This window comes from Vicia villosa, unplaced genomic scaffold, assembly GCF_029867415.1.
Source record: "Vicia villosa cultivar HV-30 ecotype Madison, WI unplaced genomic scaffold, Vvil1.0 ctg.001245F_1_1, whole genome shotgun sequence".
NCBI lineage: Eukaryota > Viridiplantae > Streptophyta > Magnoliopsida > Fabales > Fabaceae > Vicia > Vicia villosa.
In genome coordinates, this window is record NW_026705548.1 from 183,112 (window position 1) to 200,321 (window position 17,210).

The 17,210-nt window shown below is 34.5% G+C and overlaps 4 protein-coding genes across 4 annotated transcripts; 1 reads left to right on the forward strand and 3 right to left on the reverse strand.

The window, feature by feature from the left end:
• Positions 1-3,165: 3,165 nt before the first annotated feature.
• LOC131634160 (LEAF RUST 10 DISEASE-RESISTANCE LOCUS RECEPTOR-LIKE PROTEIN KINASE-like 1.1) lies at positions 3,166-5,959 on the reverse strand. Its single transcript, XM_058904814.1, has 4 exons — positions 5,144-5,959; positions 4,874-4,906; positions 4,327-4,536; positions 3,166-4,208 (listed from the first exon to the last, which is right to left on the reverse strand). Exons 1-4 carry the CDS (start codon positions 5,841-5,843, stop codon positions 3,211-3,213), a joined length of 1,941 nt encoding a protein of 646 aa, XP_058760797.1. The 5' UTR covers positions 5,844-5,959; the 3' UTR covers positions 3,166-3,210.
• Positions 5,960-7,331: 1,372 nt separating this feature from the next.
• Positions 7,332-10,212, reverse strand: LOC131634171 (LEAF RUST 10 DISEASE-RESISTANCE LOCUS RECEPTOR-LIKE PROTEIN KINASE-like 2.4). The gene is made up of 3 exons (XM_058904826.1): positions 9,267-10,212; positions 9,171-9,211; positions 7,332-8,680 (listed from the first exon to the last, which is right to left on the reverse strand). Exons 1-3 carry the CDS (start codon positions 10,175-10,177, stop codon positions 7,563-7,565), a joined length of 2,070 nt encoding a protein of 689 aa, XP_058760809.1. The 5' UTR covers positions 10,178-10,212; the 3' UTR covers positions 7,332-7,562.
• A 2,454-nt stretch (positions 10,213-12,666) lies between these two features.
• Positions 12,667-13,365, reverse strand: LOC131634172 (uncharacterized). Its single transcript, XM_058904828.1, has one exon. It carries the CDS (start codon positions 13,363-13,365, stop codon positions 12,667-12,669), a length of 699 nt encoding a protein of 232 aa, XP_058760811.1.
• A 969-nt stretch (positions 13,366-14,334) lies between these two features.
• LOC131634173 (uncharacterized) lies at positions 14,335-16,729 on the forward strand. Its single transcript, XM_058904829.1, has 3 exons — positions 14,335-15,616; positions 15,719-16,475; positions 16,552-16,729. Exons 1-3 carry the CDS (start codon positions 14,335-14,337, stop codon positions 16,727-16,729), a joined length of 2,217 nt encoding a protein of 738 aa, XP_058760812.1.
• Positions 16,730-17,210: the final 481 nt, after the last annotated feature.

Here is a 17,210-nt window from a genome sequence, read left to right on the forward strand (position 1 = left end):
ATTAAAATACATTTTAATTTGCTGCCCGCGACGATCAGTCTATCGATCTGAGTAATCAGCAATGCCCCTTAATCCGTTAGCTATACTGGCCAAATCCATTGGTCACCGCATCTAACGGTGCCATATCAAATCAGGGTTGTACGCCCAAACACTTAAAACAAATCAAACCACAAACTACAGATTTTCATCCTTTCCAATCAGGCAACTCAAAATGCGTTTCAAATTACAAACTCAAAACTACGATAGGCCATTCAAAAAGCCTCAAACACCTTCATAATCAATTCTAAGGCGTACAACCCTGTGCCCGAACTACGTTGACTCTGATCCTCCCTAAGGAGGTACGTAGGCACTTGGATAACCAAGGCGAGTCCCCCTCCCTAAAATCTCAATTCACTTTCAAATCTCAATTTTCCCCTATTCAATTCCTTAGCCATTAACCTTAATAATTTTAGCCATAAAACTTGACCCTTAGATTCAAAGCCAATAGGAAAGGGTTGAGGGTGCCTAACACCTTCCCTCGACCTGATTATAATAACTTACCCCGGATCTCTTAACTGCGTAGGGTTTCCTATTCGCCCTTCAGAATAGGTGGCGACTCTAAAATCTTTTATTTTTAGGGCAGGTTGCTACAGACGCATAGAAAATCATACACAAAGCTATATGGGAACAAAGTAAATTACGATACAATTCTCAATGCTCTTGTTCCTTGTCTTAGTGGTCCGACTCCATTTGACAAATGAATGCGTTTTCCGGAAATGAGATATCTTATAGCAAGTGCTTATGATATGGTGTACATTGATTTAACACGATATGGTTTCGGAAAAAATATTATTTCCACTTCAGAGTAAGCCACCTCAAAACCATCTGTACGCATCATATGTATTGGTTGGTTATCAAAAAGCAACATTTTGTTCAGGTTTATTTGAAATCCGAATGTCCTATACCAAAGACATATCTGGGGTGGACTACAATTTTCAAACAAGATGTTGAAACATGGTCGGATCACTTTTTTGAAAGGATGGAAGAGTTCACCAAGTTGAGCGACATTGAACGAGAAGCAAGTAAGAAAAGGTCGAAGGTTGAGCCACCAATAAATTTAGGTAGTGACTTAACTTTTGATGTATTTTAATTGTAATCTAACAATGTAACACTTTTTTTTGTAAGTAACGAACCGCTTAATGTTATAAAATTGAGTTTATTTTTTGGATAATTTTGTTTTTTCACATTCTGCTCTGCATAATTACGTTCTATTTTTCTATATAATTTTTTGGATGGATCCGGAGATGCATCTCCGGATGCCCCTTTATTAATTAAGAAAAATAAAACAGGGGATCATTCAGAGTTGCATCTCTAAGGAGACCCTTAATTTTTGAAAAAATAAGACAGATCCAAAGATGTATCACCGGATATACCTTTACAAATAAAAAACTAAACAGGTGATGATTCGGAGTAGCATCTCCGGAGTGACCCTTATATTTTGAAAAAATAAGGCGGATCCGGAGATGTATCTCTGAAGTGTTTCATCAGACATGATCATGTATGAGAGGTCCATATTGCTCTACAAGTTTTATAAATAGGGTCTCTCAATCCATTTTTTTACACAAACTAAAACATATCTCCATTTTGCTTTTGTGTATGTCAATTGCGCAACACCCCCAGTTCAATTCCGGATCTGCGAGGACATACATCTAGTCGATCTGAAAACCAAACTGAATAATCTCCTACAATATCCAGAAAATCGAAGAGTTGTCAAGATCGAGTACCGTTCATCCTTGATAAACAACGAATGGAAGATACAGTTCATATTACTCGAATTGAAGATAGATGATAATTTAAAGGCAATGTGGAGTACCTTTTATCATTACTTAACAAAGGGTCCGATGGAAATGGATGCAAGGATTCAAAGATCAGCTGGCGATATTATAAGAATGTTTCAACGTCCTGAACTACCTATTGTCAATGATATGTAATATTAAATTTATGTAATGTTTATCTATGCCATGTTTATTTTGAAATTAATTTAAGTTATGTGATTTTCATTCTGCCATTCTGTCGGTTTCTGTTTAGCATATTTTGGAGATGCATATCCGAAAAGTACATTGACAAATGTATTAAAGAGCATTTCAGAGATGCATCTTCGAATTAACATTTCGTACATATAAATATGCATATCCAGATTATTCTTTTACATAATAAGGGTTTCTCACCATTTTTACTTCAATTGTATGTGTAAAAGTTGCGTCCGAAAATACATTTCCAAACGTTAAAAATATTTTAATTTTTTACGTTGGTGTGAGAGAAGAAATAAAGATGTAAATTAAAATTAAAATTAAAAATTAAAAATTAAAATATTTCTAACATTTTTGAAATGTATTTTCGGACGCAACTTTTATACATAAGTAAAAATTTTGAAAAACCCTTATTCTGGAAAAGAATAATCTGGATATGCATACAATGTAGGAAATGTTGATTGGTGGACGCATCTTTTCTCAAAACATATTTATTTCAAATATAAATTCTAATGTAATACCCTCCTAAGTTAAATTTAGCACGAAAAGCAGAGTGAACAAATGCATTTCGTATTTCTACTGAAAAATGAAGCGAATCCGCCGAATAACGAACAAGTAGTATCAATTCAGCGGCTCCATGAAATGTAAGTATTCTTCTTCTTTTCAATTTTAATTACGTAAAGTTGAAACCCTAAATCCATGATCATTATACCATCAGCACCACCACCTCCGAACACAAAGCTACACTTCGCCTCTTCTTCATTTCCGGTGAACACTCTGCTTTTCCATTTCGAGCGAGCAGAATGGCTGCATTCTTTCCGAGTCGCAAATGTTAAACTATGCTCAGGTAACCCTGCATAGTAATCTGATTTCTTTTAGATTGAGTCCTTTGTTTGTAATTTCCGTTTGACTCTTGAAAAATCTCTTTTGATTCCCTGCCGTCATCAATTTGATGCATTCGGCAATTTTCCGTTGTGATCAAGGTTGTGATCAAGATTAAACGGTTAAAATTTAAATATTATTTCTAATATTATATTATATATTATATACACAGTGACCTGGTGTTGCATTTTGTGTCTAAATAACTTCTCCCATAACCTCTTGCTAATCTTTGAATCAACAAATGGGATTTAGAATCGTAACCCGACAACTAGTATTGATGAAATATTTATCATTATCTTCGGAAATATAAAAGATCATATTACATTTGGCTTGCCGATTGAGCACTAACATAAGGAGTAGTGGAATCACTATTCCATTTATCTGTCACACCCTTAGGACAAGGTGTTAACTTTTTATTCTTCGACAATTTCACCTCATTATGGTTGGATGAAGACGGTGACAGTGAATGTACATTGATACATGATATCTCTGCTCCATGAGCTATTGCTTCCTCTAAATATCTAAACTCATCCGTCGCACTCCCACTATCAATTCTTCTCAGTGCCTCCAAAACCTCATTCATGGAAGGCCTCAATTCCTTATCCCATTGCAAACACTGAAAAGCCAGTTCTGCTATTGAAACTATTTTTCTTTTAACGTCACTATCTGACTCAAAACCAAGGGAAGGATCCACCAGTTCACTGATTGCACTTTTTTGAATCTTCCTTATGGCTAGATTTGCTAAGTTTATCTCCTCCTTATCTCTACTCATATCAACTGCCGGCATAGATGATATCAGCTCAACAAGCACAACCCCAAAACTGTAAACATCACTCTTGCTTGTAAGCCTGTAGCACTGATGATATTCCGGATCCACATAGCCCGGGGTTCCTTGTGGAGCCGTGGAGACGTGTGTGACATCATTTGGGAACAGTTTTGACAGTCCAAAATCTGCAACTTTAATGCAAAAGGTATCGTCAAGGAGAATGTTGTTTGTTTTCACATCACGGTGAATGATTTCAGAAGCATGGAGATATGCCAAAGCAGTAGCAGTCTCTAAGGCAACTTTCATTCGGATATGCCACGGCAAAAAACCAGATTCACCACGCAGATGACTGGCGACAGTTCCATTTGAAATGTATTCGTATACAAGCAGTAGTTCATGACTGTGATGTGAAGTGCATCCATAAAGAGTAACTAGATTTTTGTGGTGCAAGCGAGTGAGGATTTTGATTTCATTCATGAACTGTTCAACTCGTTTGAAGTTGTGCTGGTATAGGCGCTTCACAGCAACTTCACGTCCATCTTTTAGTTTTCCTAGATGTTAAAGATGAAACTAAGAGTTATTATATACTTATATAGATATGGGGAAGATGTTCTAATTAAACCTACCACCCTTTCATAGACAGTGTTTTAGTATGATTGTGAAACATACCATAATAAACAGTCCCAAATCCTCCTTCTCCGAGTTCTCTTGAACTGTCAAATTTTTTTGTTGCTACTTCAAGATCCTTAAAGGAAAAAACTGGCACCCCATTGTAGATACTGTCACTCTCTGTGTATTTGTTGTAGAAATTAGGAACGCGTTGTTTCCAGCTCCATGTAATCAGCAATCCAGTTATAATAACGACAAGGAGTCCAATGCCTAGAAATCAATAAAGGGGACGAAAATTAAATAATTAATAGAATATTATCTTGAAGAGCATGCAAAAGGAATTTGAAATACTTTCTGATTGACTGATTACTCGACTATTATGTCCTTAACCATCTAAACTTTGATAGGTCTATAAAAAAGGGAAATAAACATATAGGAAAAACATTTTATTGTGAGACGTTCAGTTCTGACATAAAAATATTCATTCCTGCTAAAAAGGGAGAGTAGAGTATAAAAGACATGAAATATGTGTGTACTATGCTTCTAAGGATCATTCAATTTCAAGACATGTGAAATTAAAGAAACCTCTATGTCAAAGGAACATTACCAATTCCTAACTTCCAAGCCAATCTTTTATCCTCTGCAAAAATCAAAGAAAACGGTTACTTCAAAACAGACAATTATTGATAGTACGTACAAGGCAGGAAATATCAATTGGACAAATTCTACAGTATTGAAAACAGTCTAGTGTTGCTGAAACTTTGGCTTCAATTATTGCTATAAGCTCTAAACTGCAAGTAATAGAATTGTATTTTGCTGATAACCTCTTTATTAAAGATCAATGTTGTAATTATGTGTATATTTTGGACATGCATACCTTTGACACAGTAGAAATTTTTGTGAATGTCAAGTTGACATCGGCCTCCTTGGTGGCGAAGACACTTGTTGCAATCATCAGATAATTGTACTTTAATTTGGATTTCAGCAGATAGAAAATCAAAGAGGTCATCAGAAGGGCTGTCTCTTATTGCAACCTGATACACTTTACACCGTGCCAAAGAACTTGGCACTGTGAAATTACCACTAGAGTTTTGAAGGTAATAATAGTAGATATTATAACCGGAACAGTTTTTGTAGTTTTGAAATGATTTGGGAGGGATTACACTAAGGGAGTGATTGCATTTGAACATAGTTATATTATATTTGATGTAGAAAGAAGCTAAAGGAGAAGTGGGAGGAACAGGAAAATTGCGAATGGCTTGACAATTTTTGGATCGCAAAGTCTTCCGTTGAGCTTCATTTTCCCTGACTGTGATGGTATCACCTTCCACGTATGGAACAGTAAAAAACTGTTTTGATGGTGGACTGCCTAGTTGGATGGTTTTGGGAGCAGTTGCATTCTCACAGTTATGTATGGCCAAAGCGCCACAGTGAGGGCGTTGTGGGACTGTGAAAGGAAAAGTGATCTGGCCAAGATATCCACAACTAAAAGCAGTTGGACATGTTTCATGATCTTGAGCTGAAACAAGTAGAAACTGGAAGAATATTAATGATTTGAAAATGAAAAGGGAGGTCATTGTGAATTGTAAGGGCAAGAGAAGGAAACAGTGATACTAATGGAAAATAAGAAATACAGTTAGTTCCAAGACAATCCCCCTTTATAAGTAGAGATGGTAATATGGTTCTCTAATGAAAGTGTGTTGCACTCGTCTCTTTAAGTTCTAAAATATTAATATAATTGAACCGCCTATACGCTAGTTGACTTGAAAAGGGTTGTTCTTGCGAGAAGGGCAAGTCCTCGTCCAAAGAATTCAACTATAGCAATCAAATACTATAGTAAGACTATTATTATAAATAAAAAAATTGATTCAAATTTTGGTTTTGAATCATGAGAATAAATAAGATTAAGTTGTTCAGTACATTTAGTAAGACTTGAAAGAAAAGTAATTTGATGGTGTTTAGAAAATGGAAAGATGTGTCATTGTCATATTTAAAACACTCAACCAATTATTTTAAAAACAATGATGAAAAAAAGAATGACCAAAACAGTTGCGTTCACCTGTTTGTGCATCAAATAGATAGTATATCCCTCCTGATTTCTTAGCAACTTTAATTGTCTTATCTTGCTCAAGAGAATAAAAATAACTCTCAAATAGCAATAAAGAGACTCCTAAAAAGAAATGAAAAATAGGACAATAGTTGGAACATAACAATGTTAAAAGTTTGAAAAACAAAAAGAAAACGAACCAGAAATGCATGAGTTTCCAGTGACTCATAAACCAAAGTTCTCAGAAGGAGAGTAGACACTCATAATGAATAACGGTGAAGAAATTTCCCATGTGTGACGGCACGTGTACGTCACGCATCTGCAACACTGCATTAAAGAAACCGCAGGTGGGATGGAATCCGACGACACGCATCTGGCTTCGGGCAGGCTTTGGATGGTGTGGTCATAACAGCAAAATATGTGACATATGATGGTCAAACACACACTAACACTAACGGGGTTAAATGGGAATCATAGTGGCAATGATGAACAAGACGAGATACTCAAGAAGCTGCAAAGACAAGTATAAAAGAAACAATAAATGGCGCTGAAGGCGGAAGGAATCAAGAGGAAACTGTAACGACGACGGCTATGGCTATGTTCTCTACCATCCAAATTTTGTAGGTTTATATAAAGGGAAATAAACATATAGGCAAGACATTTTTTGGTTATATGTGAGATTCCCACGGAACATTCATTCCCACTAAAAAGGGAGAGTAGGGTAGAAAAGATATGGAGTGTATGTTGTATTAAGATTCTATATATGAATCATTTAATTACATGACATGCCAAATTAAAGAAACAGCTATGTCAGAGGAAGATTACCAAGTCTTAACTTTGAAGCCAATCTTTTATCCTCTGCAACAAAAATCCAATTCATTTAAAACAAGCAATAAAGTAAGGACTCGTGACCAAATTACTAGTATATTCAAGGCAGGAAATATCAATTGGGCTAGCTCTACCGTATGTAATGTGAGAAGAACTTTTAAAATATAATTTTGAAAAGTTTACACCAACTTTACACCTTTTCAGAGTAATTCTATTTTTTAAATTACTTCTCAAAAGAATTGTTCCATGAAAACTTATACTATCTCTTGTTCATATATAAGAGAATTTATTGAGTATTTTTATCTCAATACTATCTCTGTTCATATGACAGCCTACTCTTAAAACATAAGCCAAAAGAAATGATACAACATTACAACTTATTATCCTCACATTCTGCTTTGCATCTTAATGTCTACAGAAACTACAACATTTCAGATGAAACATGGATTGAAGATGTTGAAGGAGAAGACAAAAAGGGTTTCGGCGGTATTTCCAGCACTTGAAGGCTCCCTTCCAACATTTCCACCACTTTACGCATTGATGGTCGATTTGAAGGGTCAGTTTGTATGCACCATAAGCTCACCACTGTCATTTTTCTTACCATTTCTTCATCAATTTCATTTTTAACACACTTAAGTCCAAGATCCTGATTCAATTCAAGACGTTTATAAATCCAGTGTGGAAAATATAACTCACTAGAACAATCCACTTCAACTTTGATGTTCTTTCTTCGACCAACCATTTCTAAAACCATCATTCCATAACTATAGACATCTGATTTATGTGACACCCCACCAAAATTTCTAGAGAACAACTCTGGAGCAATATATCCCGGTGTTCCCCTTGCACCAAATACGGATACAATGCTTTCATTTTTTAGACATATTTTAGCAAGTCCAAAATCTGAAATTTTCGGACATAGATCCTCATCAAGTAATATATTATGAGGTTTTATGTCGAAATGTAAGATTCTGGTGTTGCAACCTCTATGCAAGTACTCTAGTCCCCGAGCAACACCAACTGCAATATCATACAGTATTTTGCAATTCAATTGGTGATCATCCTTCAATGCATTTTTCTCCTCATATATGAACTTCTCAAGAGATCCATTAGACATGAATTCATATATTAGTGCCTTTTTAGAACCATCCAAACAGAATCCCAAAAGTCTAACAATGTTGACATGCGAAGTTCTACTGATACTTGCAACTTCATTGATAAAATCTTCACCATTACCTTTTGATTCACTTAAAACCTTCACTGCAACAACACGTTCATCATGTAACTTCCCTTTGTATACACTTCCAAACCCTCCTTGGCCTAATTTGTTTCTAAAAGAGTTTGTTATTTTCTTGACATCTGAATAACTATACCTAGCCGCTGGAAGATGTCCATGTTCTTTCAAAAAATCCTCAATAATTTGATTGGTTGAACTCTTCTTCCTGAATAAAAGAAATGCTGCAGGGACGATCTTTTTCTTAATGCAATATGCCAATAACATAAGCACTCCAACTCCAATAGCTACCACAACCACAACAGCTGAAAAATCATAAAATATTTAAAATAAAATGAAAATGTATATAATAATGTAAGAAAATAATGACCTCGATACATGTAAGCAACATCGATTAATTCTTATTCAGTACATGAATTAAACAATTGACATTAAGTATGTGTTAGGATCCTCTTCATAAATAAATGGAGAATTCTATTTGGTAAGAGATAAACACGAAGAGCAAATAATAAATTCCATCACTAAGTTGGATCTCACCATCATTAACAGTTTCTTAATTTTTTTTAATCTAAGTTTTGTCTCTATGGTCCTTTAACAGTAGATTGCAATGACTTTTAGATTGACAATTGACAACAAAACGAAAAAAGAAAATTAAAATAATTGTTTCATTCTGTTTTCAATCATAAAGTACTGTTAATGACGGTAGGAGAGCATAAATATATGTACAATACCACACAGACAGTTATGTTTGGAAGAACAAACTAATTATACTGAACATTAAAATATGCACATCACCTGAAACCAATCGTAGCTTCCAATTTGAACTTCTACCCTTCCTGCATAATTATTCAAATAGGAAGTAGTTAGCAAATTTCTTATGATCCAAAAAACATCTTAACTATTTCTGGAAGTTTTGTTAATGCATTACCTGGGCAATAAATTTGTCCGTTGTTGTGAGCACGACAATGACCTTTTGTATCACGGTGACACCGTATGCACTCTTCAGAAAGTTGAAACTGATAGGTAATTTCATGAGCTAATAACGGATACGGGTTACCAGAAAGTGCAAAGCCTAATCCAATGACAGGAAGATGAAATAACGAGCATGACGTGAAAGTGGGATTAGACTCACCATCGGATATTGAATCACCGAAATAAAAATCATAGTTCGGACAAGAACTATTTTTGAAGAAATTACTTGGAGGGTTGGTGATTAGTTTTTGGGTACGATTGCATTTGAAAGCAGTTATATTGTCTTTCATATAAAGAGTTCCAAAAGGAGAGGGGGGAGGGATAGTAATGTTAACATAGGTGAAGACATCACAAGCACTCTTCATCAAAAGGTTCATGAAGTTCTGATCAATAATGGAAATAGGGTTTCCCTTGAAAAAGTAATTAACAATCTTTGTAACTTGAAATGGTTTTCCTCCTTTGGTTAATTGGATGCTTTTCACAGCAGCTTTGTTGTGATCATCACAACCTCGAATTGCCAATGCACCACAGTTTGGGAATCCAACTTTGGTAAAAGGGTAGCCAATAAACCCAAGATTTCCACAATCAAATGAGACGGGACAATCATCACTATGTCCACTTCCTTTGCTAGTTAAGATAAGTAACAGGAGCAAAATTAAATGATAGAACAAAAGAAACCTAAGATGTACTACACCATCAACTAAAGCCATTGAATTATGTTTCACATTAAATTGCAATATACTTCGTAAATGTATCCTTCGATAACAATCGATTTTCCACACAAGTCTTATGAGACATCTATATTCTCCGCCACGCACTCTGACTAACATAAGTAATCTTCTTTGATATTTCCAAAGGCTGCTTTCTCAACCAATAATCAACTAAAAATTAAGAAATTTTACCCTACACCCCTATTATTATTCCCACTCATAGATTTCTTATAGTAACAAACTATAGCATACTTACGGATATTATTTTAGTACACGCATTTATTTACAAAATATATTTATTTTAAATAAAATATTAAAAACAAAAAAAAATTAATAATAGATTTTTCGTATATAAAAATATTTAAATCAATATTAAATTTTTTCAGTATACCATTTTTGAATCATAAATACAATCTTTCGCATATAAAAATATTTAAATTAATATCTGGATCAATAATAAATTTTCGTATATAAAAATATTTAGATCAATAATAAATTTTTATCTCGTATACAATTTTTTAATCAAAACTTTATGGATCATAAATACCATTTTTCGTATATAAAAATATTTAGATCAATAATAGATTTTTTTCGTATACCATTTTTGGACCATAAATACCATATTTTGTATATAAAATTATTTAGATCAATAATAAATTTTTTCTCATAAACAAATATTATTTATGTTTAGGTATCATTTACAAAACTATCTGGATCAATAGAAAATGTTCGTATATAAAGTTATTTAGATTAATAAAAGATTTTTTTTCATATATAAAAATAACACCGTTTATAAAAATACATTGATCAAATATATTTTACCCCGTACACAAATATTATTTTTGATAGCACTATTTATAAAAATATTTAGATTAATAATAGAATTTGACTTTGAGCCATAACAAACATTTGGCACATAATTAAACTAATAACATATATTTTAGAAATTAATTTACTTGTAAATTAAAAAAAATAATAATACTCATGCACTGAAAGTCTATAATTATTTTATATATGCAAAAAGTAAATTTTGGACACAAAATGTCCCTAAAATGGTACAATTTAGTTGCAAAAGTACAATTTAGAACCAGAAGTACAATTTAGTTGAAAAAAATAAATTTTGGACACAAAATACCCCCAATATGATGAAGTGGCAGACGAAGACAAAAAGATTAAAATGGTGTTTTCCACAATATTTAATTTTTTTATATTATAGATTTCAATTCTATCACTTTTATCTACCAATTAAACTATTCCAAAATTGGAGAGTTGTTCATCCTTACACTGTCTTGTCACTACTAAAAATATTACATTTGGTTAAAAAATTTTACATCAGGTATAAAGATAATTGATGTGAAAAATATATGTCAAATAATTTTACATCAGGTTTTATAATAAATTGATGTGAAAAAAATTTGATTTTAGAGATTTTACATCAGACATTTAATGGACATGAAGGGAAAAATAAAACAAAAATAAAAAACCAATACACGGTGGCATAACCGTAAATAAGCTGAAATTATTTTATAAAGCCTATTACATCGGGTGCTAAACGGCGCGATGGGAAAAAATGGTTTACTGGGCTTTCACATCAGGTGCTAAACGGCCCGATGGGAAAAGTAGCGCATAATGGGCTATTACTTCAGCCCACATATTACCCGATGGGAAAAGTCTCTCCCACTATTTTACTAAACCCTAACCTCACAAAACATTTCCCAAATCTGTTTTTTTCTTTCACCGCGAGAGCTCCTCCCACCGCGACACCGCGACACCGCCTCCCACCGTTCGTTCTCCCACCGCGACACCGCCTCCCACCGCGCACCTGACGGAGGCAAGAGCTCTTCGTTTCGCCGGCGGCAACGAGCCAGGCGGACACTTGCTGTACGTTTCGCGGCACCAACAACACAGCCACCGCACCATTTTCAGGTGAAGAATCAGGTACGTTATTAGAACTGCACTTCTCTAGGCTTATTATATAGGAACTGCACTTCTCTAAGTATCTATTAAATATGTTATCTATTTGTTTTATTGTACATAGTTTCAAGTCACTTGCAATCTTCTCATTGACATAAATCAATTGATGACAGCTTTATGCTAAAGTACTTTGTATTCTCACCAATTAGAAAAACACATAAAGAATTTCTCATTTCTCATTGTTGAATAACACATTTTTTATTTTTAAATTATTAGTTACAAAGAAATGCCCCATGTATGGCTGTTAGATACATACACGTGCTAAGTTTTATGAAATGACTATATTAGGAGAATCATGACTATTACAAAGAGATAGGTTCGTTTTAAGATATAAGTTCCTATTAAGTATGAAGGAATGACCGAATGAACTTCTAAGTTTTTTTTTGACAAAATCAAACTTAACTCATATCATTAATCAAATGAACTTCAATACAAGGAGGAATTACATTAAAGATACTACGCCTAGACCATGAATTGGCCGCCTTAACTAAAGAGTCGGCAACCATATTCGCTTGGCGTTTAATAAACTTTACCTCAAAGTTTGGAATAGAAACTAACAATTGTTTAATAGAAAGAAGAATACAATTAAACTCTGATGAACCCGTGACCGACGAGTAAATACCTTTACTAACCAACTAAGAGTCGCTTTCAAAGATCACACAGTTCATGTTCAAAAAGACAGCATGTTGAACCGCTTCTTTCAAGGCTAAAGCCTCCGCCTCTAAAGGCGATAAATTACCAATATCCCAAGCAATGTCGGCCGTAATGAATCTACCCATGGCATCACGAAAACACCACCCTCTATTTGTGGACCTGTAAGTTTTATTAAAACCAGCATCAACATTACATTTAACCCACCCTTCACCAGGAGGGGACCAGTTTATAGGAGTATGAGAATTCGAACTTCTATTCTGATTATCTTGGGCGGTAAACCACTCTTGCCAATTAAAGAAGGCTTGCAAACCCATTCTAGAGAATCCCTCTCGATCGTTATTCCACACTATATTATTACGGTTTTTCCAAATCACCTCTATCGTCATAGCAAACCGCCCCGCTTCCTTCCTATCTTCTTTACTACAAACATCAAGAATAAGGGATTTAGCATCATTAAAATGATGAAGACGAGGCTCAATGATAGATAACAAACCTGCTGCCCGCCAACATTGGATAATGGTATTGCAACCGAAAAACACATGCCAATCCTCTTCCTCATTGTCCTCACAAACCGGGCACTCCACCGGGCATTGTACAAAATGTTTGCGTAGGCTAACCCGGGACGGTAAACAACCACGGCAAATCCTCCACAACAGGTGTTTAACTCTAGGAGGAGCCATGATACTAAGTTATAACTAAGTTATAACATGTTAAACTAAGTTATAACATGTCCTTTGTCAATGACTAATAGTATAACATGTAAAGTGAGCACTGCATATAAGGTTTACTTCAAGACATCAAGAAATTGGAATAGGTTGCTATATTGTGTTTATAATACTTAACATTGAGTCATGTTGTAGTAGAAGGAAACTATAGAGATTAAAAAAAGAATGGGATAAAAACAAGAGAGAGATAGAGAATCAAGAGGTACGCATTAAAAAAATGTTTTATTAAAAAACAAGAAAATTAGAACTAAGAACAACGTAAGTTAAAAATAAATTAAATAAATTAGAACAAATATAAGTGTGTGAATTACATAGATATGGCTTTAAAAATAAATTAAATAACAATTATCATTCTGCCAAAACTTCATTCCAATTTTTTATATAATAAGACTGTTGAGTATTATTCTAGAAAAAGAACTATATAGTTAACATCATTATAGTAATTAGAGTAAGAATACCATCATTGTTTATATTACACAGGGTTTCCTGGCTTATGCGTTAATCTACAATTTGTTACAATTTGCATCCTATAAGTTGTTATATTTAGTATTTACTATATGAATTTGTTATATGAATTTGTTATTTATGCATTAATTTCGGAACATAGATATGGATCGTAGTTGGATGAGAGCTAATCGATTAAGTGATGAGTACGAACATGGAGTGATGGAATTTCTAGAGTTTGCTGAAAGTAATGCTAAAAAAGATCTCCCTCCTCCTAAAAGTAATGCTGAAGATAGTCACCCTACGCTTTTTCTCTGTCCATGTGTTCGTTGTGCAAATAGAGAACCAAAGCTTAGTAAGAAAGAAATCATGGATCATCTAATTTGTTAAGGGATTTGTCAAAGTTATACACAATGGATATGGCACGGTGAAGTGGTAGCAAATTCAAATGTGTCCCAAAAAGATAATGTTAGTGTAGAAATGGATGATCGTCTGGAAGACATGATGTGTGATATTGGACAAGATTCGTTTAAGAGGGCACATGCGTATGATAGCTTATGCAATGACAAGGATACACCTTTGTACCCGGGATGCACAAATTTTACACGTTTGTCAGCCGTGTTAAAATTGTTTAATCTGAAGGCAATTAACGGGTGGACTGACAAAAGTTTTACCGAATTACTTGAACTGTTGACACAAATGCTTCCAAAAGGTAACGTACTGCCAAGTCGTTATTACGAGGCTAAGAAAATACTGTGTCCGATGGGTTTGGAGTATGAAAAGATACATGCATGTCCTAATGATTGCATATTATACAGAAAAGAGTACGTAAACTATAACCATTGTCCAAAGTGCAAGGCGTCACGCTACAAAAAGAGACATGGTGAATCTAGTGATGATGAGGAGGTCAAAAAGGGTCCTCCTGCGAAAGTGGTATGGTACCTACCAATAATTTCAAGGTTTAAGAGATTATTCACTAATGCAAACGACGCAAAGAATCTTAGATGGCATGCAGAAGAAAGAAAATGTGATGGACAAATCCGCCATGTAGCTGATTCTTTGCAATGGAAGAAAATTGATTATTTGTTTCCAAATTTTGGCAAAGAGTCGAGAAACCTTAGACTTGGACTTGCTACTGATGGAATGAATCCGTTTGGTAATCTAAATACTAACCATTCTTCTTGGCCTGTTCTTCTGATGATTTACAACCTATCTCCTAGGTTGTCCATGAAGCATAAATATATTATGTTATCCATGATGATTTCGGGCCCAAAACAACCAGGAAATGACATAGATGTTTATCTAAGTCCACTGATCGATGATTTAAAAGTGTTGTGGGAGGAAGGGGTGGATGTTTTCGATGCGCATTCTGGTGAACAGTTCAATATGCATGCCATGTTGTTTTGCACCATCAACGATTTTCCGGCATATGGCAATTTGTCTGGGTATAAAGTTAAAGGGCATAAAGCGTGTCCTATATGTGAAAAAGACACATGTTACCATCAGCTTGAAAAAGGAAAGAAGACTGTTTATCTCGGGCATCGAAAATTTCTAAATCGTTATCATCCATATCGTAGATTGCGGAAAGCTTTCAATGGGGAACAAGAGCATTGTATTGATGTGATGCACGTGGAGAAAAATGTATGTGATAGTGTAATCGGAACACTTCTCAACATTCAAGGCAAGACAAAGGATGGTATTAATACTCGTCTAGATTTGGGCGTGATGGGTATACGAGAAGAGCTAACTCCACAATATATAGGTACCAACTATTTGTTCAAATTAAGCTACCCTTACCTTTTGATATTAAAATAGCATGTTCATAACTTTACTTGTTGAAATTCTTGATGATAACATTATGTAGGTAACAAGACGTATCTGCCTCCTGCCTGCTACACTTTGTCGAAAAAAGAGAAAACAAGTTTTTGTGAGTGTTTAGAAAGTATCAAAGTGCCGCATGGTTACTCATCAAATGTCAAGAGGCTTGTATCAGTTAAAGATCTCAAATTACTTGGCTTAAAATCTCATGACTGTCATGTCTTAATGCAACAACTACTACCAGTGGCTATTCGTGGGATATTGCCTAACAATGTTAGGAAGACTATAACTAGGTTGTGCCTGTTTTTCAATGCAATTTGTTGCAAAGCCATTGATCCATTAAAGTTAGAAGATTTGGAAAATGAGGTTGCAGTTATCTTGTGCCAATTAGAGATGTTTTTTCCTCCTTCATTTTTTGACATTATGGTTCACTTAATTGTTCATCTAGTAAGGGAGATTAGATTATGTGGTCCAATTTTTTTACGGTGGATGTATCCAATAGAGCGATACATGAAGATCCTAAAAGGGTATACCAAGAATCCACACCGTCCAGAAGCATCGATTATTGAGAGGTACATTGCAGAAGAAGCAATTGAGTTTTGTTCTAATTATTTGTCGGAAGTGAATGCTGTAGGGGTTCCCAAGTCTCGTCATGATGGAAGACGTGAGGGTGTGGGTACACAAGGTTTAAAGATCAAGAGCTTAAGTATTGATGTGGTTGTTCAAGCGCATTTGTATATATTGAATAACACGGATGAAGTTCAACCTTACTTATCTGCTCACAAAAGCATCATAAAGAAAAAGTACCCCAAGATGAGTGAAAGAGGGTTGTTCTCAAGCAAAACAAGTTTTTTATGTCATAGATCCTTCTAATAAAAGGTGGTCAGTTGTTCTACAAGGAAAGGTGCATGATAGTGATGAAAATCAAGATGCGAATCTTGATATTTCAAAAACTCCTCCTTTCTCAACAAATGTGCCTACCTTCATTGAAGAAGATGTAGAGGATGATGTGCATGCTATTCGCATAGATCATGAAGAAGGGATATGGGAGAACTAGTAAGGTGTTTTATAAGTTATTTTGTGCCTAATTTTATGTGTCATCATTTTTATCTTGTGCTTAATTTTATGTCTAATTGTTTTTATCTTGTGTTTAATTTGATTTCTAATTATTTTTATTTTGTTTAAACAGATACATGGCTGATTCAACCGACAAGTCCTCTTCATCTGGTAATCCTAATAAAAAAGAGTTAGAGGTCCAACTTTCATGAAAAAAATTGACAAAGTTCATCAATCGGGTGAAAAGCTACAGGTCGAGTTTGATCAAAGAACCTATGAATGTACTGGTGTTGGTAAAAATGCTGCAACTTTAAGAGTTATATAACATCCCTTGCTCGGCAGAGATGTTGTATTTTGAAAGATGAGTGGAAAGACATAGATAATGGGATAAAAGACGCTATATGGGTTGATGTTCAGGTATTTTAAATTCAACACTTTATTATATTTTATAATCACGTATATACTAACAACATATGCCATAT